Source organism: Pyrgilauda ruficollis, unplaced genomic scaffold (genome assembly GCF_017590135.1).
Source record: "Pyrgilauda ruficollis isolate IOZ18807 unplaced genomic scaffold, ASM1759013v1 scaffold55, whole genome shotgun sequence".
In the NCBI taxonomy this organism is placed as follows: Eukaryota; Metazoa; Chordata; class Aves; order Passeriformes; family Passeridae; genus Pyrgilauda; species Pyrgilauda ruficollis.
The window spans coordinates 6687535-6714468 of NW_024527155.1; the positions used below are offsets into that span (position 1 = coordinate 6687535).

The 26934-nt window shown below is 39.0% G+C and overlaps 1 protein-coding gene across 2 annotated transcripts; it reads left to right on the top strand.

The window, feature by feature from the left end:
• The first annotated feature begins 1414 nt into the window (after nt 1–1414).
• Nucleotides 1415–26652, top strand: LOC121360945 (toll interacting protein). Of its 2 annotated transcripts, XM_041481145.1 has the most exons (7): nt 1415–1664; nt 8364–8513; nt 10470–10652; nt 11692–11844; nt 13755–13845; nt 17589–17609; nt 23189–26652. In XM_041481145.1, the coding sequence occupies exons 1-7, from the start codon at nt 1632–1634 to the stop codon at nt 23401–23403; spliced, it is 846 nt and encodes a 281-aa protein (XP_041337079.1). In that variant the 5' UTR covers nt 1415–1631; the 3' UTR covers nt 23404–26652. The 2 variants fall into 2 exon arrangements, with proteins under 2 accessions (XP_041337079.1, XP_041337081.1); XM_041481147.1 differs by lacking the exon at nt 17589–17609.
• Nucleotides 26653–26934: the final 282 nt, after the last annotated feature.

A 26934-nucleotide genomic window follows, 5' to 3' on the forward strand; every position in this document is an offset into this window, starting at 1 on the left:
CCCAAAACTAATTTCGTAGCTTGTGGGGTTATAGGTGTAAGAATACCAATGAAGCTTGTTAGCACTCTTTTGCTTCCATCCTGCCCTCATGATGTCAAGACTGCAATGTCGTAATTATGTCAAGACTTTGTACTGGCAGAGGAAGACTTGGGGGTGATGGTTGAAGACAAACTGAACATGAGCCAGCAGTGTGCGCAAAGCCAACCGTGTCCTGGGGCACATCAAAAGGAATGTGACGGCAGGGTGGGGAATTGACTCTCAGCCTTTACTCCACTCTTGTGAAACCCCACCTGGAGTACTGCACACACCTCTGGTGTCCCCAGTGTAAGAAGGACATGGAACTGTTGGAGCAAGTCAAAAGAAGGGTCATGAAAGTACAAGGGGACTGAAGCACCTGCCCTAGAAAGACATCTTGAGAAAGTGGAGGCTGTTCAGCCAGGGAAGAAAATGTTGTGAGGAGACCTAACAGCAACATTCTGGTATCTGAAAGGGGCCTGCAGGGAAGCTGGAGAGGGACTCCTTGTAAGGAGCTGTAGTGATGGGACAAGAAGTAACGGGTACAAATTGGAAGAGTGGAAATTTACCCTAGATATCAGTGAGAAATCCTTTACCGTAGGATGGTGAGGCACTGGCACAGGTTGCCCAGCGAAGCTGTGGATGCCCCATCCCTGGCAGTGCTCAAGGCCAGGCTGGATGGAGCTCTGAGGAACCTGGGATAGTGGGAGGTGTCCCTGCTTGCCAGGAGGGTTGGAACTGGATGATCTTTAAGGCTCATTTCAACCCCACAACATTCTAGGATTCTATGAAGTAAAAAAGATGACGCTGTTCTCACTGCAAGAAAATGTTAGTGGAGAGTGGAGGGGAAAATAAGGGAAAAAAAAAAAAAAAGCACTGGTGCTATATTTGGAGCATTCCTAATTGCACTGTTCTATTTCCAGCTGCCAAAATCCACACTAGAATTTTAATTAAGGGCTAAAATTGTACAGCAGATCCTGACAACAGGAAACAGCCCTAACAACGGGAAACAGTTATGTTATTTAAATAGGCTTTGAAATAATCAGATTTTATCTCCCGAAGCAGCACTTGGATGAATATTAAAGCTGCTTTTGTTCTGCCGGAAAGGGCTGCGCTTGATCAGCAAGCTCTGGGAAGCCACTGGGGCGGGGCCAGGCCAGGCAGTGAGTCGTTCCCCGTCCCACACGGCCCCCACGGCTGGCAGGGGGGCTGAGGAGCTGCCCGCGGCCCCGCACACCCACCACTGCCGGCGGCGCCCCGGGCACAAGATGGCGGCCTGAGGCGCCGCGCCCGCCCCGCCTCCGCCGCAGCGCCTCTGCGCTCCCTAGCGGCTGCAGCGCCCCTGCAGCGCCGCGCTCAGCTGCGGCGGCCGCAGCGCGGGACAGCGCACGCGCAGCACGGCTCCCCGCCCCTCCCAGTGCGTGCGGAGGCGCATGCGCAAGGGGGCGCCGCTGCGCTGCCCCGGAGGCGGAGCCGGGCGCGTCAGGTGACGCGGGGCTCGCGCTGAGTGACGGGCGGCGGGAGCGGGGCCGGGGCTTGGGAGCGGCATCGGCGGCCTGGCGGGGCGGGAGGAGGAGGAGGAGGAAGGGTCTCGGCCGCGGCCCCGGCGAGGCGCCATGGCGACCACCGTCACCACCCAGCGGGGCCCGGTGAGTGCTGCGGGAGCGGCGCCGCCGCGGGGCCCGCTCGGGGGTATCTCCTGTTACCGCTCGCCGCGCTGGGCGGGCGAGGCCCGGCTTGGAGACCCCGATGGGCCCGCCCGGCGCCGCTGTGGGAAGGAGGCTCCGTGTCTCACCCTGCCCCAGCTCCGGCCGCGCCGGAGGCGGGAGAGGAAAAGCCCTCTCATCTTCTGCAGGCTGCTGGGATGCGGGGGAGGGAAGTCTGCCGTGTCTCCCGGTTCCTCGCCTGCGAAGAGGCTTTGGGAAAGGGGAGGGGAAAGTCCCTCCTAACTGCGCGGAGTCCTTGCGGCTGCTGTCCTGCCTGTTCTTTGTCCAAAGGCCTTTCCAAGGAGGGAAATACTTAGACTGAGCCGGAGCTAAACGGCTTTCCCTTGGAAGCAGAGCGCGGCTCGCTGCTCGGCGGGGCACGGTCGGGCCGCTGTCCCTGGAGCTGCCGCCTGAAAGCTGGGACGGCGCATCCAGTGTGGGATGTAGGCGTGCGCGTTGGACGAGAGCTGAGCCGTCGTAAAGCCAATTTACCAGCCTTCTGGGAGGTGGTGCTGACAGTTTATTGGGAATATGTTAGTGTCTGATTTTGCCCAGGGATAATCATACCTCACACCGGGATGTTCTACATATGAGGTGTTACAACATCAGCTTTTCGACAGATGTGCTGTTGTTCCTGTCTGAAAGGATCTGGTGGTCATTGACAGTATGATACTGCTTATGGTGAAATGAGGGGTTTCTGAAAAGCAGTAACTTTACACTGCTGTATTTTATTTTGTAGAAACAGCTACTTTTTAAAAAAAAATTATGCAGCCTTGTAGAAAGAACAGTGAGGTGAATTACTGCTAATCTTGAAAAACTGCACTGCTGTCACTTCTCTTATGACAGTAATATGATAGGGCGTCAGTTTCATTCTTTAGAGCGCCTTATTTGTTTTATTTATCATAACTGCCGGGTCTTTCTTGAATGTTACTCTTCTAGATGTCTTGTTCTAGAATTTCCCAGGTACTTCTGTATAATCTACTGGGAATCTTTTGTTTCCTAAACTTGACTGAAGCCTGGCAAAAGGCATATGATAATTTATCTCATGCAGCTTTGGCCTTATGGGCTTCAGGTTTTGGTTTTTTGGTTTTTTTTTTAATGTGCTGCTGACATTGTTGTACACGCTTTCTTCCTTACCCACTTTAGAGATTTGAATGTTTTCAAATGAATGAATAAATTATGCAATATTAAGCAGGCATTCACAGCTGGGAGTGTTGATATGGTACATTCCAACCTTTCTTGATTCTTTTCAGAGAGGAAGATAAAATTCTACTAGTTTTTGTATACAATTGCATTTCAAATGAATAGCCACTAAATGGTGCTAAAGGATTGGGAACCACTTTTATCTTTACTGCCGGAGAGAACAGTTCAGTCTTTCTGTTTGAACAAGCAAGAAAATATTCAAGGTCGTTTCATGTGGGTAAGAAAATAAAGTGGCCTGTTGCCAGTCTTATTGCTGCACTTTCTCATTTGTGACACTGCGTACTTGGAGTATAATTAAAATTTCTTATTGCTGTTTAGTTTTTTAGATGAGACAGAATTCATTCTGTCTGTTACTTCAAATACTCTGCTAGAATATAGATATCTCTGATCCTTTCCAGGATGTTATGGAATTAGCATGTTTTCACTTTTGTAATCTTGTATGAACAAAACACCTTTTTAAATCTAAACTATAGCTGAATATGTAAGGACTGCTAAGTGATACCTTTTACAAGTTGGAGTATTAATAAACAATTTGACCAGGCTTTAGATTAAGACTGAGCACCCAAAACTTTATATTTGTGATTCCTTATCTAGCCAGTCATATCCAAAATTACTCTTCATGGTTATTCTCCATGATTATCCACCATTCTGGCAAATACATCAGGTCTCTCCAAATTTGATTAAATACCAACCTGGGGCTGCACAGACTTCTGCTCCTAATTTCTCTGATGGTCACTGCTCTTGATGAATAGTGACTCTGATGAGCTTTTTTCTTGAGACTCTTCAAAACTTTTGCAGGCTCTTGTCAAAAGTCCCTTTCCAGCTTTCTTGTAGACTCCTTCAGGGACTGGAAGGTGCTCTGTGATCTCCCCAGTGGAGCCTTTGCTTCTCCAGGCATAGACACAGACGTCATATGGACAGTCATCCTGTCTTTTATTTTTAACTCATGCTTGTATACCATAGTTCCTGCCATACTTTGCAGGTATTTTTTACCCCCTCTTTCTTTCCATGTGAAATCTGCCCCATTTCAGTTTAATTGTGGTCTCCTTTCTCTTTGTGTTGCATCTCAGAAGACAGCCTGGGTCTGTTTTCTCAATGACCTCTTCACAGATACTAGAAAGCTGCTACAAGGTGCATCCTAACTTTCTTCTGTTCTAAACAAATCCTCAGCCTGGCTGCACAAGTGCACCCAGCCCTTTTTATGGGCCTTCTTGGTGGATCTTTGCTGGTCTCCCTGAAGTTCATAGTTTTTCATGTTCTGCTGGGCCCCAAACGGTCACAGTGCTCCAGGTGTGGTCCAGCAATTGTTTCCTTTCCTCAGCTCGCTCTCTGGGTTCTTGTTGATCCTGTGCAGTTTTCTGTTAGGATTCATTGCTGCAAGTGTCCTCTGCTCATCCAGGTTTTGCTTGCTCTCCGCCTCTGTAGAGGTACAGGTAGTCCTGACAGTTGTTCTCCTGTCTGTACCGGTGCCACGGATTTTCCTGGTCAAAGTACAGGTCTTTGCCCTTGTTGAATTACATGCAATTCCTATCAGTGAATTCTTCATCTCTCTAGTTGGTCCTGTCCTCAAGTATACCAGTCATTTCTCCCAAAATTTAGTGTCATCCTCAAAACTGATAAGGATGCCTTTTGTCTTCACGTTTTGTTGCTGATGAAAAATATTAGACACATAAGTTAGTTTCTGTACAGACCTCTTGAACTGCTTCAGTTTTAACCAGCCTCCAGTGTCATTAACCACTGAACTTCAGCTTCTGAGCTCAGTGCTTCAGTCAGCTTTTCATCCATCCACTAGTCCATCCATTCACATTGTAATGATCCTGCTTTGATACCTTCTGTGCTTTCTTTAGTCATATATTCTTGTTTTGGAGAAGGCAGATGGCTCATCAGCTTTTTATTCTTTTATAGCCTGCCTTTACCAGGGCTTTTCCTAATCCATGTTTGGCTTGTTTTCCTTCATGTGTCAAGGAATGTCTTCCAGAAGCACTTGCTCCATGAATTTCTCAGTGACTGAGGTGAAGCTGACCTGTCTGTGCTTCCACAGGTAATCCTTCTTGCCCTTTGGAATGCTGGGTATGAGATTTGTTTTCTCCTGATGTAGGGGAGTTCGTCTAATCTCCATGGCCTTTCAAAGATGTTAAAGAGCAGCCATGAACAAATATCAGCCCTTTCAGGATGTCTGGATGCTTCCTATCTCATACCAATTTTTAATTCAGTGTACAAAGCATAGAATAATAGTTCAACATTCTGTCATTCACTTTTTCTTTCTTAAAAACAGTAAAACCATTTAAAGGAGAATGGTCAGAAATTTTTGAATAGTTAGGTGTTTAAAGCTCTTTGATGTTTTGAATACGCTTCATGTTAGACTTCCATGGTAATTGCTAGTGTGGAAACCTTAATTATGGTTCCCTGAGTGTATTGTGTCTAGGGAAATGTTTCTGTAACACGAGGCATTTGTGACTGTGTTTGGCTCTGTGTTCCTTTCCCTCCCTTACCACAGGTGCCAGTACTTGCACAGGCCATGAGTTGAAGGTTCTGACAATTTAGCTCCCATTCCCTTTACCTCCAACCCTTGTTTCTTCTGATCAGGCTTTTACACTGACCCATTTTACAACTCTCTGGCACCATTTCTTGTTGCATAAGAAGTAGGAAGGTGAGACTGAGACAGCCCCATCCTCAGTTACATCAAATAGCTGTAGAATATCACACCATGTTCAGTTTGAAGAAGTTGAGATGCAGTTTTTATACCTGCAGCATTCTACTATGAAGATCCACAAAACTACCTCTTAGGTGATTGTAGCAGATGGGAGGGGCAATGTTATTCTATTTCTAGATAATCCATGTTTTTAAGATGCAATGCTGTCAGTAAAGTTTATTGGAAAATGATTATAAGGCAGGCTTATTTTTAATTTGTCTTCTGAATTGTAGTCCCATCCCTGTCCTGTTGCTAAATGGAAATAATTTTTTGTTCTGCAGCTAGTGACAGAGCACGCTTGCATTTCACATTCTTTCTGAAGTGCCATTAGAGGGAAGTGCTTTTGTTTCAAAGTGGTTGTGGAGTAGGATCAGTGACACAAACTTGTCATATATGTTTTCCTTGCTTTTGAAATAAAAACTGTGGTTGAATTCTGGTTACGTAACTTTGTATTTTTAATTCAGGTTGGGAGGCAGCAATTATGTACCTGCTTTTAAATGCTTTGAGGAAGATGTAAATTGACCTGTTTTCTTTACAGATAAGAAGATTGCATGATACTGATTTGTCTCCATCAATATGGTGTCAGCTGATAATTAGTGTAAGAACATACTGAGTAATGTATTTCCTTCAATGAGCATCTGTGAACCAAATCTTAGTCAGAACTGAATATACGAGTGTGTGCATCTCCTCTTTCCACTCTTCCCTTTTGGAGGGGTTTACCACTCAGATCTTTTGCTAACTTAGTTAACACTAGATGGTTTTAGTTTCTATGTATGTCAGTTCTGCAGTTCTAGGATAGGAGTGTGGCTTTGTGTGAGGTAACTGAATAACCTAGAATCAGCCTAGCTGTGGTAAGAAAACGTCAGTCTCCTTCATGGGCTTTTTCCCTTTGGACTTCAATACAGAGGCCAGTTTGTTTATTTTATTTTAGAACAGATATTGGTTAATTTTTATGAAATAGAATTTCAAAAGTGAAAGCTATTATTAGACTTCTGTTGTGAATGACTTCAGCTTTCTGATATCCAGGTGAAGATGGAAAAAGAGGCTATCCTGTTTTCTGGGAGTTTGACAGAAGGAGCTTGCATAATATGGAAATGGGATTTCAGGATTTCAGCCATCATTTCTGACTGTGGGAAATGTTTATGATGTCTGTTCCTAGAGGTGCTGATAGTACCAGATTGGAAACTTCCTAAGGATCAGGGCTGGAGGGGGACCTCCTGTGTTGTAAATTCCATTTTCTTTCTAATTCTGGGGCCATTTCAGATCTTGCCTAAATAGATTATGTTTTATTTTAAAGTGATATGTATTCCAGTGAGAAGGCTGTTATAACACCATGTCTCATTGCCAGCCAAAGTTAAATAAACTTCCTTTTATTATTAACTTCTAGCCCGTTTTTTCTTTACGCTTCTTAAAACTTCAGCTGCTTTGGTTTTTAGTTATAAAATTTTAAGGTGCTTGTAAGGAAAACTGATTCCTTTTTACTCTGCTTCCCAACAGCCTAGCAGCAGGCATTCAGTGCTTCCTCCTGAACTTTCCACATAAACTTCCTTTCTGGCATGTGTCTCCTACTGTTGCCAGGATCCTGAGGCTCCCAGATAATCATACGAAATAGTTGTACATGTGATTTGGCAAGAGCTGCAATTTCTGTCTCCAAAATGCAATGCTGACATGCAAATGCTGTGTAATCTTGAAAAGCTATGTCCTCAAGGCCTGCCTGCTTCTTAAATTACGTTCTGTAGGCATGCATCTGCCAGATACGTGATTGAGTAATCTTGTTTAGGATTGCAGCATGAGAAATTGTGTTGTCTTTTGTCTTCATCAGGTAGACAGTTCTGTATTAAATATGTCATCCACTCTATAAACAGCAGAAATGAACGCAACTAAATTATAAATTTTCTATGACACTTTTTTCCCTTTTAAAATTTTATTACAGGCCTTTGTTATTTTAAAATTAAAATCTCTCTACGCGTATTTGAATTCATAATGTTCACTGAGCGTTTAAAACCTAGAAACAACCTGAGTTGTGGAATTAACAAGTGATGGGTAGAAACTTTCCTTTATACTGTAAAGGTAACAGAAGATCCATGGGGAGTGCTGATTCATATTGACTCATGTAACAAAAGTGCCCTACTACTACTTTTTCTCCTGACTCATTGTCATGATAGACTAGATTTTTAATTCCCACATTGTTGTTTTGAATGGGGTGCAGTTTTGTCTCCAAGGTTAGTTGCAGGCTGGCTGTGTTTAACACTAGAAAAGCATTAGGACATCTTTATTATGTTGCAGGATTTGGTCCATAGGAAATCCTGTTTTACAGTCTGTCTTGAAGGTGACTGTGGAAGTGACCTTTCAAATGAAAGCACTGTGCTGTGTCTTGGAATAGGAACAATTGGACACAACGTGGGTGATGAATAATTGAAAGAACTGGATGCCATCAGATATCATATATGAATGCGTTGTAAAACTCAGTGGTTGTGGCGTTTGTATGGACTACTTAAATGTTTAGTTGCAGAGCAGCTTTGGCTCTCTGTCCTACTTTTTTTCAGAGGCTTATGTTGTAAATTATTGTTTCTGAAAAGAAGAACATTTGCTACATGAGTTGGCAGTTTTGTCATTTAATTAGTTCTTTGTTCATGCTGTCAAAACAAGACTAAATTCTCCTTAATTTGTTACACTTTGACTTATATTCATCTCTTTCCTATTATAAAAGTTTAAAGTCTTCTTTTTTTTTCTCTTTCTTTTTTAAGGTATTTGTTGGTGAGCTTCCTCAAGATTTTCTTCGCATTACCCCAACCCAGCAGCAACAGCAAATCCAGCTGGATGCCCAGGCAGCTCAGCAGCTACAGTATGGAGGAGCAATGGGTACAGTAGGAAGACTCAGTATTACTGTAGTACAGGTATAAATCATGCCATCCGTGTACACTTAAGTAATTTTAAATAATTAATGCAATTTTTTTAATTGGTGGACACAAAAAGATTTTGTGTTGGAATTTGAGTTACTAAGTTACATGTAAATGGGTAGTAATTCTTAAAGGTTTTGGTGCTTAATTTTTCTGTACATCAGCATTTTGTCCAGTTTAATGTTTCATCGCTGCCTGATGCAGCGATTTCCTGTAAACCTTGCTATTATAGCACATAATTAAATAAACTCATGAGGATTTTTGCAGTGAACTGGTTTCTCTGAAGACTTCTGTTCAGATGCTTCCTGTAGTTCCTGTACTTAATATTGGAAGACATTAGTAATTTTGAGGATATTATAGGGAATTGCAGTTCCCTTATGTATTGTTCCACATCCTTCTCCTCAAAATTGTTCTCCAGCTAGTTGGTCCAAAGTCTTATTGTCATATATATTGTTTTTCCTTTTTTGAACTTTGAGATTCCTGTCTCTACACTTCTCTTAGCCTATCAAGGTCCTTCTGAATGGCAGTACAGCAGGCAAGAGGTACTTTTCTCTGTTTGTCTAGGAATTTATGCAGGAATGCTATGGAATCTTGGCTGCATATTGAGACTTGTTGCATTCTGGATACAAGGTTTGCCGTGATACAGTTAATCTATAGAAGATGAAAATCTGGTTGAAGCATACTGTATTTAAATGTGTTGATAAAGTATATCAAACATCATGCCTTAATTCTGTTAGTAATAAACTGATGGAAGATCAGAAAACATTTCTGGGGGGGTAATTTGTTGCTTTTTTTTTCCTTGCAAATATTTAGGAATGGTGGTGAGTTTGTCTAAGCACAGCTGATTATTGCCGTTTTTTTGATGAAGGTTTGATAAACTCTCTAATCCCACAAATCAGGAGTATAGATAGTGCTCAGTTTGGATGCCAGCTTTCTTCTTTTAAGTCCACATTTACAATAAACAGTTTGAGACCTTTCTCGCCAACTCTGATGTATGAATTGATGAACCAGCATGTTTCCTGAAGGAGAAAAGGGCTTTCCAAGCCTGAAGTGCAGCCTTTGTGATGAATGTTACACAGTGCACAGCCTCGACTCTTGCGAGTTCTGTAAATATCTTCTAGGTGGGAGATGCCCTGGGGCACCATGTTTTGTCACTTGTCTTACTATATAAAGAATCATGGGCTGTTTAGTATAGGTGAAAGAAACAGCACGTGCAAAAAGCCTAACTTCTGCTTGAGCACAGCTGTGCAGCAGTACTCAGTGTTGTGTTCAGGACTGTCGTCACCTTGTTTTCTTCTAGTCTTCTGATGTTACAGCAAAAGCATGTCGGATCTCTTCTGATTCTATACAGCATCTGTTTTTATAGGGATGTTAGGCCTTAAGTTGTCCACTGAATTAACTACTGTTAAATGTACATGCTAAAATAAGTGTGTAATCACTTTGAAATGTATGGTATGGTCTACTACGACTAGTTTACCTCAATTGAACTGCTTTTGCAGGTTGTGCTTTTCGATTTTGTGATATTCTTGAAGGTGCTGGATTTTTGTAATGCATCCTTTAAAAGATCTTAAGTGAAAGAGGACAGTCTACCTATGACATTACACTTGCGATTGTATGTTGGAGATCAGATACCCAGGGAAAAATTGAACTTTTTACTTGTAATCACGTATTTTGTGGTTTGGTATGAAGTAATTTATTTTAGCTACAGTGAAGATGTGCATTTTCTACAATAAATAGGCTTAAAAGGTGTTCTTTTTTCAAGGTCTCCCAGACACTTAATGGTGTTACTGGTTTATGTTTTAATCTGTTTTTGTTTTTTTAACTCTTCTCTCTCTGTCACAGAATTGAATCTCTTCCTTTGTTCAATATTTGGTTCTTACTGTGAACTAATAATAATTAACTTCTCAAGTTAATGCCAGTATTATACACTTCCTGGGCTTCTTTTCTTTTCAGGCCAAACTGGCAAAGAATTACGGCATGACACGCATGGATCCATATTGCCGAATACGGCTGGGATACGCTGTGTATGAAACTCCAACGGCACATAATGGAGCCAAGAACCCCCGCTGGAACAAAGTCATTCAATGCACTGTTCCCCCGGGTGTGGACTCCTTTTATCTAGAGATATTTGATGAGGTCAGAACTGCTATATAATTTTTCTACCCCTCTCCATCTCCAGTTTGGATGGAGGTTTAGGTGAAACCTTGCAAAAAAGGAATGATTTAGCACAGACTTTTTCTCTGGGAGATAATAAAAATTTTTCAGAATTCCAAAAGCAGCAATTCACAAGTCTTTCCTCTTCCCCAAGAGTGTCAGAACTGTTACTTTTCTTTGGTAGCTGATAAAGGGGCATTAGCAGGCTTGCCTGCAAAGGAAGGGAAGAAAAAGATGTTTGAGTGCTATTTAAGCTCCTCTTGGCTATCAGAATGCCCTGCAGCTTTGTGTCCTTCACTGTACCTATTAAAAATAGCCTGTTGTACAATGCTGTTTTACTTGGAAATTCTTTGGTGCTGTTATAACCTAGGAAGAGCTTGAAAGCCTTCCCAAGTTTGGAATTCCTGAGAATAAAACTATCAACTACAGAGTGTGTGTATTCACTAGGATTTATTAGGAGAAACTAAGAGGCTACAGCTAAGGCTAAAGTCATGGTTTGCCTGTTTTTTGCTGCCTCTCTCATTGTGTGTAGTAAAGCATGACTGCAGCAGGTCATTACACAAGTGAGGCTTTTGGATGCTGCTTTGAGGGCTTGGTTGGTTGGTTCAAGTGTCTGTTTCATTGCTGCTACAGGGAGGCAGATAAGTACTTCTGTCTGCTGGAGTTCACAGGCTATCATAGTAAACAGAAGATGCTCATGTAATGGCCTCTGATGTGATGTCATGAGATTCACACAGGCTATGATGATATTAGGATGCTGTATTTCTAGAGTGTTCTGCTTCAGGTCTTCAGTTTCTTGCTATTAAATATCTGCAATCAATCTATAATCCCACTTAAAGTGTCCTTCAGCCTTGTTGAAAAGGAGACGGCCAAAATATTTATTGGCACTTCAGTAATTTCAAAGGGAATAAAATTAACAAGGTTAATAGCATAAAATGGAAGTGTTAGTCAAGGATAATTTTAAGTTTGGGATTTCTTTCAGGGGAATTAATTTGGTAATATTTTTCAAATTATATTTCAGAGAGCCTTTTCAATGGATGACCGCATTGCTTGGACACACATTACAATTCCTGAGTCTCTGAAACAAGGAAATGTGGAGGATGAATGGTATAGCTTGAGTGGAAGGCAAGGTGATGACAAGGAAGGAATGATTAATCTGGTTATGTCATACACGGTAAGCCAAGTTTGGGGTGGGAAGGGAGAGAAGCTTCTTAAGTAGTGGGAGGGAGATATTTTAGACTGAAGTAGATCTGTTGTACTGTACTGGTGTTTGTGTGTTTTGGCATTTAAAATAGTTATACCTAACCCTGGGAGTTAGCAGTCCAAAATATTCGCAAAGACAATAAATACTTTGTGGTAAGGTGGCAAATGGGTATTTGTCTTGTTTTGCAATTACCAAAATTCAGCTTATTCCTGTTATTGAGGAGTACACTGAGAGCAGGTAGCTGGGTGTGTAGCTGCAGTGAGAGCTGCCGGTTGTGCCCTGGCTGGGGGACATGGTGGGAGCCCCAGGCAAGGGACCATGACGTGGTGCTGATGCTTTGCACCACAAAGGGCACAGGGACCTCTGGCACTGGCCAGGGGACTGGACCCTGGGACACAGCAGGAGCTGGTGAGGCAGCAGGGAGACCCCAGACTGTCTGAGTGCACAGACTGTGAGACTGTAAAACCCAGGGATTCCTTTCTTAGGGGTCCCTCCCTAGAGGCAGCAGCTTGAGCTGTTTCTGTGTTACTGCACCATGATTAAATTATTTTAAGGATCCAGATGTCAGAGACACTATGGTGGGAAACCCAGGACTGAGCTGGTAAGGAAGCCCGGTGTGATTGTGAGTGTGGGGTGTGCAGGGAGCCAAGAGGGACACCTCTGGGGTCACTGGAGCCACCCACTGCAAAGGGGCCTTGGTCTCAGCAGTTACAGACTGGAGTCGGTGCCAAAGTGGCTCCTGGATGGTCAGACAGGAAAATTTCCGTAGCATTGTGCTACTACACATATAAAAAAGAAATCCTCACCTAAATGGTACATTCTTATTTCTAGTTTAATAATAATAATAATTTTTTTAAAACTTCATGGACTCTAACAATAACTTTCTCCCCAAAATCTTTAAAAATTCATGTCAGTTTAAAAGCAGAATAATGGAAATCCTTCTCCATCTTGGGTGTTTATTGGGTAGTTGGAATGCTCTTTGAGATTACATTGGTTTTCACTTCCTTTCTCATACATTTGGTGCTACTGGTCATGAACTGCAGACCTCCGCTGGTTTGTTTAGCAGCTCCTGGGGTGTTCTCATCTGTCGCGTTTGTTTCAAGTACCTGTTGGATAACATCTAGCACATGCAGCCCTGAATGCTTCCTACTGCACTTGTATGTCATCGGAAGTTCCAAGCTGCTGTTCATTGCACAGCTGGGAACAGATATTCCCTGCTGTTTGAATTCACATTCTGCCCCAGATCTGAACAGTTGTTTCATTACCCCGGGGAGAAAAGAGTTTGTAATTAACCCTGAAAACTATCTCTCTGTTAATGTACTGTTCATAATATTAAATATTTTTCAAGGATCAAACTGAACTGAAATATAACTGGAGTTATTGTGGTAGTAAAAGGGAATGGAGTTAATTTGATATTTTGTTTAAAGGACTGTTTTACCTCAAAAATAATTTATTTAAACTAAAATTTGTTTAAGGAGCAGTGTACTGCTTTTAAAAGTAAATAAGAATAAAAATCAGATTTTGTCTAATATTTATGATGAATATGTTGTATATTCATTTCACAAGACTAAGGTATGAAAGCTGATTAAACCTGTATTTTAAAATAATGCGTTTTGATAACAACATTTCATCACTCTTTTGAAAGGCGAGTTTGACATGATGTGTGTTTATTGATTCGTGGGCAAAGTAATTGCTGTTTGAAAGATGGTAGTTCAGTTAGTTTGCCAGAGATTTGCTTAATATAGATTAGCACTCAGCATAGTCATATTGTACTTTTGAATGTGGATTTGCAATGTGATGACTTGTTTGCAAACACTTTTAATTGCTGGCATTTTTTGGCTACTTCCCGAGTTGTTCTAATCTGTGCTTTTTCTGTCAAGTCTTTGCCAGCTGCCATGATGATGCAGCCCCAGCCAGTGGTCCTGATGCCCACTGTATATCAGCAAGGAGTTGGATATGTGCCTATAACAGGTATGTTTTCTCTGCTTGAAGACTGTGAGCCTTACAGATGAAGGGTATTGCAGAAATAAATACCAAATTACTGCCGTTTTTTCAGAATGTAAAGGAAGCTGTAAATGATTTTTCTTTAACCACTTTTCCCATTATATGTTTTTATGAGAAGAGGGAACAAATTAAGTACAGGTCTGCCTTCAGTCTTGTACCCTGTTTAATAGAGCTGCATGAGTTTGATTAAATGGATTAAAATATCTGTCAAGTTGTGAAGGCTTCTCTTTTTGAGTATTTATTTTATACTTCAGTCAGGTCTCTGAATAGTTGTCTAGCAGGCTGCACTTTAAGTTGTGCTTACTCAAATGGTGGCAATCCATGTCTGAAGCTGTTGTTTGCACTTGAGAAAGTGCCTCAGATGAATTGTGCTGTTGGAGCTGCAGCTTCTGTAGCCCACAACAGGATTAATTTTTCTGTGTTCTTTGAAGATGCTTTCTTGGAAGGGAACTCACTACACAGCATGTGAAGTATTCACAGCTCAGTGAATGAAAAATGTTAGGGAGCTCTGAGATAGCCCTTTTTGATGTATTTACATAACTACAGCAGGTATTGTCAGTGCTTTTGGTTGATTCAATGAGAATTTTGGAGTTGTAGAAAAAGATGTGTTAACTTATGTTTTGTTATTTTTCTGTCAAAGATGAGAAGTTTAAAGTATGTAAATAAGTTTGAATTTGTCCTACTTAGGGAACTGATTAGTTCAGTTGAGTTTGTGTTTCATTTACAGCTCTTAAAACTCCCACTTATTCTGTGGCTGTCTGTTCAGTAGTATGTGTACTTTCCAGGGAAAGTAAGAGATAAATTCACATATTTTTAACTTCTTTGCCTGCAAGTTTATGAATTAATGATAATGTGTGTGGGACATAATTAAAGTGCTAAGGGATGACACAACAAATACATACATTTTATTTTTCTTCTGTAAGACTAGGAGATGATTGAATTTAAAATTCCATTCACCGTAAAAACAAACCTCATCAACAGAAGGCTGGGTATGTTTAGGAATCATACCTCCTGTTTCATTTTTACAGGGTTAAGTTAGAGCAAAATAGGGAAAAGTTGGGCTGCATACTTTATTCCCTGATGAAAACATGCAGTTTGCTTCATTTTAGGTGTTTTTTTTCTGTAGCTTAATTGTCGGGTTTTAAGTCTTGCCAGTGAAGTGCTTTGAACTGGAGCACGTTCCAAAGCGTGGTTCTGTTGTGGTAAACCAGACCTTCTGTAGTGAGCTTCAAACACAGTCATCTTGTTTAGAGTTAAAAGATCTGATAGAAAGTGCTAACAAATTTCTTCAATAGATCAAAATACGAATATTCATATTACAAAACTTCTGTGCCAGAGTATAAACAGAAGAAATGCAGCAGAGACTAGTTTCCTGTATAATTGAAATTAGATGTAGAACTGAACAGATAAAACTTACTGAATACCTTCAGACTTGCTATTCAAGTACTGGACGTTCAAATCATGATGTTCTGTAAATCATTTATCTTGAGAATATTTTCTATTTGGACAAGTGAAGAAATAACTAATAATTTGCAAGTGATAGTAATGTCTTACCTTTTAGCAGCTAAGAATTTGGGGTCTCTGGTGGAGCATTGCCCTTCTACCAAGATCCAGCATGTTAGTTTTAATTGCTGCTATAATGCTATTCTGTATTCAAAATTCTTCCTGCATCTGTGACTTATTTTTAAAGCATTGCAAGTTCCGCCCCTGGATTTGAACTCCTCTTTTGTTCTGGGAAAGCTTGAGTGTATTTCCTTGACTTCATAAATGCCAGACTTTTTACAAGCCACCTCTGACATACATTTGGTATTTTTTACTCTCTTTAAATATTACTGTGCTTTGTGTTTGCTGTTCTAGAATTTCTGTGGATACCATCAAAATTTGCCAAAGCACTGTGAGTTCTAAAGCTTTGACTTACATACTAATCAATGACCCACTCATAATAATTAGATGGATGTTTAGGTTTGGAGTTGGAAAGTGACTTGGCTGCATAATACTTTTGCTGTTTCATACATTTAATGGCTTAATAAAAGTAATTTCAAATTTTAAAAGGAAACAATAGTGCATCTTAGAAGACATCTTGGGGTTTTTTGAAATACTTTCTGTGTCTTAAACTAGATGCTCCTTCTGAATTCTGTAAACTCTTTCAGATAGGTGCATGGAAGATGCTGGCCTTCCTTGGGCAACTGAACTGTTTGTGTCTTCTGGGTCCACTCTGTTTACACGTTTTCTTTGTAACTGTACAGTGTTTGCTCTCTTCCTTTTGAGACTGCTTCCAGAAGGGTAGTGGACATCAGTATGTTCCTGCTTTGCATATTTGTAGTTCAGGTTTTTTACCTGAGCAGCTAAATTAATGTAGTCAATAAACAAGTTCTGCTTTTCCTTCTGGAGAGTGGAAGAGCATCATTGAATAGTTTATTATATTTGAGATGAAGGGGATTCTGCTGTAGAAGGCTGTCAGAATCAAAGCCTTATTTATGATGGAAATGGAGTGGGTGGACTAAAATGCTTATCCAGACAGTTTTAACAGTTGTTAACTGTCCAAAATAACTGTGCTTTAAAGAGAGATGATTAAGTCAAATTTAGGTGTGTCACAAAGGCCAAGCTGTTTTTCTGTAACAGAAAACTTCTGTTCAAAACTAACTTTCTAATTAACTAGACTTCTGATTAATGCTGAAGCATCTGATTACTTTTACACTCTGTCATACAAGCTGAGGTAAACAGTAGAAACAAGCAGGTAGTCACTCTGGTAAGCAGATGACCACAAATAATGCTCGTTTCCTCACATGTGGTGGTAGATGGAGCTCTGTTGAGAACATAGTATATTCTTGCACCATAGTAATTAATTGCAAAATTTTTTAAATTGAAAGCTTCTGAAAACAGCACAAACTGTTGCTTAGAAACTATAGCTACCGTAGGTGGTGTATCTGTGGATTGGGTATGCAAAAATTCGAACTTGTGAACCCTGTTGTTGTTACAGAAGTTGAGTTTATCTACCACCTCTTCCCATTTCTTTTTCTAAAGATTACTTAATTTAAACTGTTGATTATTTTGATATACTGGTACTTGCGGTGTCTTCTTTTACTGAAGAGTACCAGAGACAGCGAGCTAAAAAATATTATTTCAATAAGCAAGCTGTATTTCTTATTAGCTAAATATTCATGGGATGAATAGGAAATTTGCTTTTACTTACTTTATAAACTCCCATGTTAAAAATACATTAAAAACCTGTGTGTCTCTGAGTCCTTGTCAGAGTCAGGAATATCACTTTTCATTGAGGCATGGTTGTGTTTGTATGTGCATTGTTCCTTTAGGTGTCCTTATGGAGGATCATGGGTTAGCTTGTGATGTTACTGGTGTTTGTTCAGAAAACTATGGATGTATGTTGTCCTTTGTGGTCTGTAAAATATAATCCTTGCTGCAAACACCTGGTGGCTTACTAATTTTGGTAGCATTTCCCCTGATTGTTACTTCTGCATAAACAACACATTTAGGAAACTTATACAGGGTGCTGAAGCAAATTAGCTGAGAGATGCTATTAGCATTTAGTTTTTTAGTGTTAGGTAGCTTAGGTTTTACCCAACTGCCTCATTTTATCCAACTTTCACCTTTGGAAGGTAAATAATTAATATCCTTTTAAAAATAGATTAATATTTCTTTCCCATGTCTTATTCCTTTCCCCTTGTCCCTTCATTTTCACCTGTCTTTAGGGCTTGAGTACTTTGCTCTGGGTAAGTTTCCAAGCTCTTTTCTCACTCCCATCCTCATTGACTCAAGAGTCTTTGCATGAACTCACCTAAACAGCTTTGTTACAGCAGACTGTACAACAAGGTATTGCCACTTGGTTGTCACAAGTAGAACAATTTAATGCCTGTTCTGCAAATTATTAAAGCCTCTCTAACCTGTTGGGAAGTCTTTAAAGGCATCTGCTCAGCTTTGACTATAATGGTTAAACTGATTGCTGATGACAATGTTAATAGATATAATGTGATGTTACGATATTCTTCTGAAGCTGTTGTATGTCAGCGTGCTATACTAGGTGATAGTATTGGTTTTCTAGAAGAGAAACATAATTCTTACAGTTGTTTGGCTACTGCACCATTAGTGGAAAAGCAGTAATGTCACGACTTTTGGTAAACTTGAAAGCAAAAAACTGAGTTTTGCAATGACACTGAGAAGACAACCTGCTAATTGTCTTAAGTCTTAATTTCATTACTGAATCTTTCAATAAGCTTTCCTTTTAAGAAGTGACACTTTTTTCATCAGTGCATATTTTTCATGCATTTCTGTTTTACATCCACGTCAAGTTAAGTACCTGACTAGACCTCTAAAGGCAAATCACGTTACAGGAAATCAATTTTCCTTCATTTTAGACTTCCTTTACTGTGATACTTTTGGTTTTGAATTGTGCAAAGTTGCTGTGACACCTCTATCTCTCATAAAAGCATTGGTCTTCAATCAAATACATTCAGAAAATTTTAGAATGACTTCTTGTGAGATATGATACAACTTCTTGATGCCCTGAATTTCAGAAAGATGCTGTAGATAAAACTGTTGGGGTTGTCACAACATATTTAGTCTATTCAGAACAGTGAAATTTTAGCATTTTTCTGTTGTTTCATACACTTATTTTTTCCAGTACTTTGCAAAGAAGCAACATTTTAAAAAATGAGATGGTATGCATATTTTATTAGTGAGATTTTTCCTAGAGCAAGTATCATTAAGACCTATTTTGTTTTTTTGAAAAGAGCTACCAATTTCTTCATTTAAATGAAAGAATTCATGCTGAGAAGGTTCCTGAGTTTACTCTGAAAGAGTCTGTGGATGGGACAGAATGATAATGAGTTAAGAAATTAAATATAGGGCACTTGACTGAAAAAGAAAATAAAATTACAAGTGTGTAATGCCTTGTGTGCAGCTGGAAAAAGCTTACCCTGTTAATTCTGCTTTGATGCTTTCATTGCTGCTTGTAGCACCTGACTTGCTGTTGTTTCATGTATTGGAATGTCACTGCTTATGCCAGCATGTTTGCCATTGCCATTTCACTGAATTGGAAAACAATGCTCCATTCTTCTGATTTATAACATGTACCTAATATCTGAGAGTAACACAGGAGTTCACAATTCCACTGGTAGTGGATTCTTACATTGTTTAGTTCCAGTTTTCACCTGTCAGTGATAGGAAGTTTTTTAGCTTAAAGCAGCTTTTTACTGAAAATTGATAATTTGGAAGCTTATTATAACTTTCTCTAATGACTGCATATATGTATCTGTTTGCTAAATTTCAGTGCATAGTTCTTTAAATTTATGCTTAAGTTTTACTTTCTGTTTTGTAAATCAGAAACTATGGATGCTTTTAGCCTGAGTGCGGAAAACCCCAAAGTACTCTTAAATTGGTATTTGTATAGCTTGTATGTTGAGTTTCATTAAAAGTAAGCATTTATCATGGAGGTATTTATTAAAAATCGGTGATACTAACTCCATTTGTGTGCAGTCTTGTTGTAGACAGCATAAGCTAAAATTATAAGAGCTGAGAAAATGGGTTTTGAAAATTCTTGGTGAGAACCAATATGGACAAGAAATTTCTTGTGTCTTAAATTTATTATTTATATTGGAATTGCTTTTTGAGTACTGCCTGTCCAGATGTCTGACTTCATGATTACCTATTTTTGATGAAAGCAGTAAGGAAAACTCTGTTCTAGTCTTGATTTTATTTTGGCACTGATAAGATACTGAAACAGTATTGGTAAGCTGTAGAATGCTGTGGTGCTTGAGAAAAGAGCCTAATGTTTAATTTGGATTAATACTTTAAACTGACCTCCTGTATTGATAGTTCATACACTGTTTAGGCTGAATGTTGGATAATATTAGGGTGTTGATGACTTAGTAAAAAATCTTGGGAAGTTTGTTAGAAGTAAAACATAACTTCTGTTGCTCAATTCTTTTAGGTGCTTTGCAACTTTATTTTTTTGAGGCCACTCATCTTCTTGTGCCCCTTTTAAGTGCCTACATTGTTTGTAGGCAGCGTGAGGAGTGAGCTGAGGTTTGTTGAAGCTCTAGAAGAGGCAATGCAAAATGATGCTTTGCTATTGAGTGAAGTGTATTTGCAGTGCTGGTGAGGACTGTACAGTGGTTTGCCTCCAGGGTGTCTGATGGGCTGTGTGTTGAAACACAAAGTGCCAGACAGAATTCCAGGGACCATGGTTCAAAGGTTATAAAAAGCTGTGGAGCCAGGGTTTATGGTGTGCAGAAAAGGTGACAGATACCTGTGGTAGAGGTGTGATGCAGATGGCTGGGCAGGAATATGGTTCCAGTGTGCAGGTAACAAATTTATGAGATTATAACTCGGTATAAACCTTTTTGAGTAGATGCAACCTGTCTGTTAGACTTAAAAGCTTCTAGGTTCCTTTTTTCTCCTTCTAATAATATGTAGGATGATTAAAAGGGGAATTTTAAAATCAAAATTGAAAAGCATAGATAAACAGGTGTTTACAAATCAATAATGAATCCCTTCAGATAGGACAGGAGTCCAAGTTGAGGAAAGAAATAGAAAAGAGTGTATCAGGTGAAATCCTGGGTGCAGTGCTTGCAGTCCAACTATATTCATTCAGAGTACCTGGTCAGCCAGAGTTGATGTTTAGCTCGTCCAGCCTTGAATGTAAGTTATAATGTAGCATTTTTATGCTGATAGAAAAAACAAGTCACTGGGATGCTAAAACATTTTTACACATTAAAGTGAGTATAGACATTTCTGACTGAATAGTTAGAGTGAAGAAAATCTTGAAAAGACAAGGTAAGTATTGAAACTGCTCTTTGCTCGTTTTTTGGATGTTAGGTCTGAGTACAAGTAGTATAATATAATTGCAATATTTTCAATCACATAGGTACTTCAGTCATGTTAAGAGAGTTGAGGCTGCAAAGAGGCACTCTTGAAAATTATCTTGGTTATACATACGCTTTGTTGTTACGATTTTTGAGCAGTTAGTCAGAATTCCGTAGAAGAGAAGCAGCTTCTGATCTACTCCTGCGTAATACATGAAAGCTGGTTCTCAAAGAGATCTTATTTTGAAGATGTATAATGGTGATGATGCAAATAGTTCATCCTTTTTTAACTTGCAGAGAAGTAATTAAGGTCATATATAGAAAGCAAACAGGCAAACTGAAAACTGTAAAGGAAGTTAGGTGTTCAAAGAAAATGTGCACCAAATTAAAAAAAAACTAAAACCAACACTCAGAGAATCTTAAAAAGTGTGAAGTAAAGCAGTAAAGTATGTTTCTGACAAAAATTGGTAGATCTCCCATATATGGGAATGTGAAAGTGTTAAATTATATGTTAAATCTAAACTGGTTATGAGCTTGAGTAACAAAGCTTTTGAAGATCAAATGCGTAAAAGAAGCAGAAATTATTTATTTTAAAGAAGCAGAAAACCTAGAATCATGTATGTAATTAAGTAATGATAAAGATATAAGTATGTAAGGCAGTTCAGGAAAACCTAGCTGGAATGGGAGACCATAACAGGTGAAGGAAGTTTTGCTTTCTGAGGACTGGAGGATAGCAAAGTAAGGTTTCAGTTAAAAATATTTTTGAAGTAGCCATTTTCTCTATTGTGTAGAATGATTAAAACCCAGGAAGACTAGAATGACCTGCTTTGAAGCAAACAGGTAACTCGGTAAACTTTAGGAGGAAGTGGCATGGTTGTGTAGGAAAAGCCTGTATGTTAAAATTCATAGGTGTTTGAGTATACAAGAAAGAACAGTGTGGTCTGTGTATATCACCTTCTCAGCTGCATTTGTAAAATGCTATTTTCTAAGCATTCTTTCTATCATGTGATATTCTGATACAATAAAGGTAATCTCGTGGTTTAATATCCATTTAAAAAAGTTGATGAACAAATAAAAATAGATGATTATTCATCTAATGAAAGGAGTTGAATCTGATGCACCTCTTTGGTGAGGTGCGTCAGATTTCTTAAAAAAGTGAGAGGACTAAGACAATTTGTCAAAACAAGAACCCTTAGCAGTTTTCTAAGCCACTCTGATGGCCACAGGTTGCAGAAGGATCTCATTGTAATAAAAGGGAAATAAAATTATTTATTAAATCTGGTGTTAAAGTATGTGTAAAGGAGAATCTTAACTAATCTTAACTAATACTTCTTTGGTGACAATTTCTCAATTTTGTCATTACTGTACAGAAAGGTCTTCAAATTATTGTAGGCTACTTTATAAAAATATCAGGTGAATAGTCTTTGAAACAGTGCATAAAATGCTTGAAAGCAAATAGAGAACCGATACTAGAACTTTATTCTGTCTAGCTGCAGGTACTTCTCATTGCCCTACCTTAGAAATTCTACAGGAGAACTGCAGAAGCTAGTACATAAATGAGTGAGACTAAGATCATCAAGGATCTGAAACTACACAGAGAAGAAGTGAAATACACAATTTTCAGAAGTGATAACAAAAAAATGTAGATATCTACTATTATCTGTTTTCAGTTTTATACTAAACAAAAGGTAGTGTTTTCAGCAATGGTCTTAGTGATAGATGTTCTTACGTGATGAAAAAGGGATTTTGTCTAGTTATTTCTTTTAACAGGAATAGGAATACTCATTTTCTAAAACTCTGTAAACTGCCAGTGCTTTATTTTACATGGATGTACAAGAAGTTAATGAAAAATGACAGGTCAGATGAATTTTGTCCTTTGGAAGAGAGATGAACAAAGCAGTGTGTGCCCCTGGAGGTATTGCTCTTTGGCCACGTAGTGACTTTGAAGGCTGGATGGAACTTAAGCCTTATTTCTGTGGTCCAGTCTTCTTTGCTTTCTTTTGAATACACTGAAGATTACATTCATTGTCTTTCTAAATATCAGCTGTGTATATTGCTAATGTAAAACCATTTTTTCATCACAACATAAACACACTGGGAACTAAAATAAAATATAACCACACCTTTCTGTGATGAGCTTAGTGTTTGATTAGTGAATTATGTGTGAACTGTTCAATGCAAGTTGTACTTAATTTTGAACAGTACCCGTTGCCATACTGTAGTTTATAACATCTGGAATATAACCTTGGGGTGAGAACCTGCTCCAGAAAAATATTTTCCAGTTGCAATAGTGTAGGTATAATCTCTGCAATCTCTGGAGTGCATGTTAAAATAAATAAATGCTGAAGTTGGTGGGTTGGGACAAGTCATGAGCTGCTTTTGTCTTCAAAATCACTGGATTTTTTTGTTGTGGGTTTGTTAATTTTTTTTTCCCCCCAACCCACTCATGTATGTTTTGTGGCTTTCTTTCTTCTCTTTTTAACCTGTAGGGATGCCTGCAGTCTGTAATCCAGGCATGGTCCCCGTGGCAATACCACCTCCTGCGGTCAACCCTCAGCACCTGTGTAATGAAGAGGACCTGAAATCTATCCAGGACATGTTTCCCAACATGGACAGGGAAGTAATCCGCTCAGTGCTAGAAGCTCAGAGGGGGAACAAGGATGCAGCTATCAACTCCTTACTTCAGATGGCTGAAGAATCATAGATGCCCACTTCCTGTATAGTCCCTGTCCTCGATGCCACTTATTTTTACTTGCCAAGCCAGGGATTTAGCTAGAGGAAGAATTTCCCAACAGCTTTCTGTTAGTGCATCGTGTGTGACAGATTGTACCCCTTTTCTCCTTGGACAGTTGGATCTTTTTCTCTTTCTTTCTCAGTCTGTACATACTCAGTTTAGCTTATCTCCTACCATAGAGCAGTGAAGCATCTTTACTATCAGCTGTGCCCTGTGTGGCTATATTCTGATGGGATTGGGAATAATGCTGCTTTGTTTCTTTCTCTCCCCCTTTTCATAAACTGGCTTTTACAAAGTAACTCTATGCAGTACAAGATTTACTAGTGTTTGTTAGATTGGAAAAAAAAAACTTTCCATGGAAGGTTTGCTGTTTAAATACAGCTGATTTGTTAAAAGTATTTAGGTTTAAGCAAGCAGCCTATTTTCCCCCAGAAATTAAAGGAGCGACCCTTTCTTATCCTGTGGTGTTTAGTTATTACTGATATATTCACATATTTTAGATGGAAGATTTTTAATTTAATAAGTTAAATTTCTTAGGTTGTACTGTTAGTATTTGTAATGGACATCTTCAATTCAATCTAGTCATTGGGCACTAAAGCAATATATTATCTGGTGTGCATTTGGGGCTTTGTCCTCCCACCTAGTATTGTTATGTATCTGTAAAATCTTAGGAGATAATTTTTAACTCATACAGTATGTATTGCTGTAGCAGAGAACAGGACTAAGCCCTAATGTACTCCTACAGTTAATTGCACTCTATTACTTCTGCATTCCCATGGCTATTTCAAAGGTTAAGTGCAGAAGTACAGATACTTATACCTGGAAAATGACTGAAGCCGTAAAAAATTATTTGAGATGTTGTCTTGCATTAAAAAAAGCAGATATTTATGATCTGGTTATAAAGCTTCTTTCTTTATACCTATGTTTCAGCAAAGTTATTGCTTTACATTAGTGGGAAAATGATTATATTTTTCCTGTAATAAGAAATAAGCACGAAAAGTAGCTTCAGGGTCTTAGAATGGCATTATGAATTGCTCAGTGACTTGTTGGACTACAGCTGCTGTAGTCAGTTTATTATTATTTGATGCAGATGGAAATAAAATTCTGTGTGAGAGACCATTTAACATATCTGAGTTACAGTCTGATCCTCAGAGGAGGTGTTTGTATTTCTTGTTAGAGTAATTTTTTCAAGTAAGAGTTGATTTTGGAGCTGCAGAATCATACAATTATGCACCAGTTACACCTGTCGGATGAATTTCTGCGGTGTCTGTTTTTGTAAAGTAATGCACTTTAAATAGTCTGCACCAATTTATTTTTCCAGTGATGTGCAATGTTGCTGTTTGTCTCTTTAATGTTTGATTTCAAATACTTTCTACAATAGCCATAGACCTTTATATTTTCAAGAGTTGAAATGAATGTATGCTTGAAATCTAGGCTCTTGAGTGATTCATGAGAACATTAAAGCCAGCTTTGGAATAGGGAATGACAACCTATATTGTCTTCTTCACCAAAATTTATTTTATGTTCTATGCTTAAAATATTTTCTTTATTATCTGATGGAAAGCTGATTTTATCCCCCCCAACCTACATTCAAGTAGCCTTTAGGTAGCACTGTCAGTAGAACATGAATATTTATTTTTTTAATCGTTAAAAGTAATACTGAAACTTAAAATACAACACCAAAAATCATCTCAGTTTCTGACCTTTTAAAGCTGTCTTTTCATAATGTACAGTTTTAAGTTTTGTTATGAATCCCTTAACATCTTAAATTTCCCATTGAAAGCATAATTGTCATTGAACATCCTCCAGTTGGATTTTGAATAATGAAATTCAAGGCTATAGTTCTCTGTGCTGTAGTTGTAGAATTGCCATGCTTTTGTTTTCTAAAGTTAAATGGGTATTCTTCAATAAACTAGTCTTGCCCCTTCCCTACAATCATGGTAAATTTTGTGATTGATCAGGTGTAGAGGCATTTGGTCTTTATAAAAGCAGAGTGTTTTGTGACATCATGACCCAAAAGGATGAATGTTGGTGAGGATTTAATGCTTAGATACCTCCAGGAAGAGTCCTGTGCTCTTTTACATAGATAGCATGAATTGCTAGGGATGGAACAATTCAGGGAAAATGTACATATTTAAATTTTTATATTAAAATGGTGGGATTCATAATACAGCTTTTCATAAAAGCAAGTGGTCATGGTTCAACTTAATGGCTGGTAAATTGTACTGCATCCTATTACAGCTCCATTTCAAGCGCAGAACAAAACCACCTTTCAGTCCTAACTGCCAGGAGGGGTAAGTGCAAAAGTTAAGCTAGCCAGGTTTATTCATAAACTGACTCTGGCCCTCTGAGGGAGACTCCTGTTCTTAGATATATTTTTAGTGTGTATTTCTTTTTCTAGGCAAATGTTACACAAAACAGGGTACAAATATGAGTTGAAAATAGGATATGTAGGAGCAGTATGGCCAGTAGATGGATTTCATTATCTTACACTATACTTAAATATTGTTCTGTGGATTTTTTGTCTTTATTTAATTAAGCATTAGAGATGAAACTCTTACATCAATATGTGCTACTTTCTCTTGTTAAAAAGAACAGTGATCAGCCTATTCAGCTTTTCAGCATACATATCCTTCCAGTTGAGCTGTTTGTTGTTAGGTTTGAATTGGAGAGAAATGAAAAAAGACAGGAAGTGTTTACTTATTTTAGGGTCTGTGAAATTAAGGTATTGGAACTGAAAGTCTGGTTTTCTATTTAAAACAAATCGTCAGTCATGATTGTAGCTTTTGAGAAAATGCTAATGAGGTAATACTGTGTTTGATGCTGCTCCTCTGCTCAACAGCTTCCAGCAGCTTGGAGCTAAAGCCAGCTGTGTAAGACAGGCATCTGCTAAAAGTTAGTGCTCTCAGTATAGTTTGAGTCCTGCCAAGAGCCTCAACTTGCTAAAGGTAGGAACATTTTTTGTCTAGCTAGATCCTTGCAACTTCTCTACTGCTCTTCGCATCTGCTGATGGTACTGAATGGGTTTATTCCCCCCCTTATAAACGTTACTGCCTGTTCGGTTGATATGTAATACCCTACAGAGGATGTTGTGTTGCTGTAATTATTCTGAAGACATTGTTTCTCTGTATTGAGGTCCAGTGTCCAGATATGTTTCTTGCACTCTAAAGTACATTAACTTTTTCATTCTAATTAAATAAATGTACCATCTGAATGAAAGTGTATTATGTCTCTGTTGGAGAGCACCACAGTGTGAGTCTTTGATTGATGTAAAATTCAAGTATTGGTTACTGTCTTCTATTCAGTGTTGAACATTGGTTGGCAAATTACACTGCTTCTTAATGGGAACAGTAACAGTAAATGCTCAAAAGTACTTTGAGAATTCCTCTACAGGTAGGTAGCTCTTTCTGACTCTTCTGGGGCTGCTTTCTCAAGGAAATATGGTGGTTTTGCAGGTCTGGAGGACAGAAGAAGGCAGTAGTGATGCTGCTACTGCTATTG

Excerpts from the sequence above, each read along its gene's own strand:
- LOC121360945 (XM_041481145.1), top strand. The coding sequence starts at position 1,632 with ATGGCGACCACCGTCACCACCCAGCGGGGCCCG. Across the intron at positions 10,653-11,691 it reads ATCTAGAGATATTTGATGAG|AGAGCCTTTTCAATGGATGA; the intron begins GTCAGAACTGCT and ends ATTATATTTCAG. Across the intron at positions 13,846-17,588 it reads TGGATATGTGCCTATAACAG|GGCTTGAGTACTTTGCTCTG; the intron begins GTATGTTTTCTC and ends ACCTGTCTTTAG.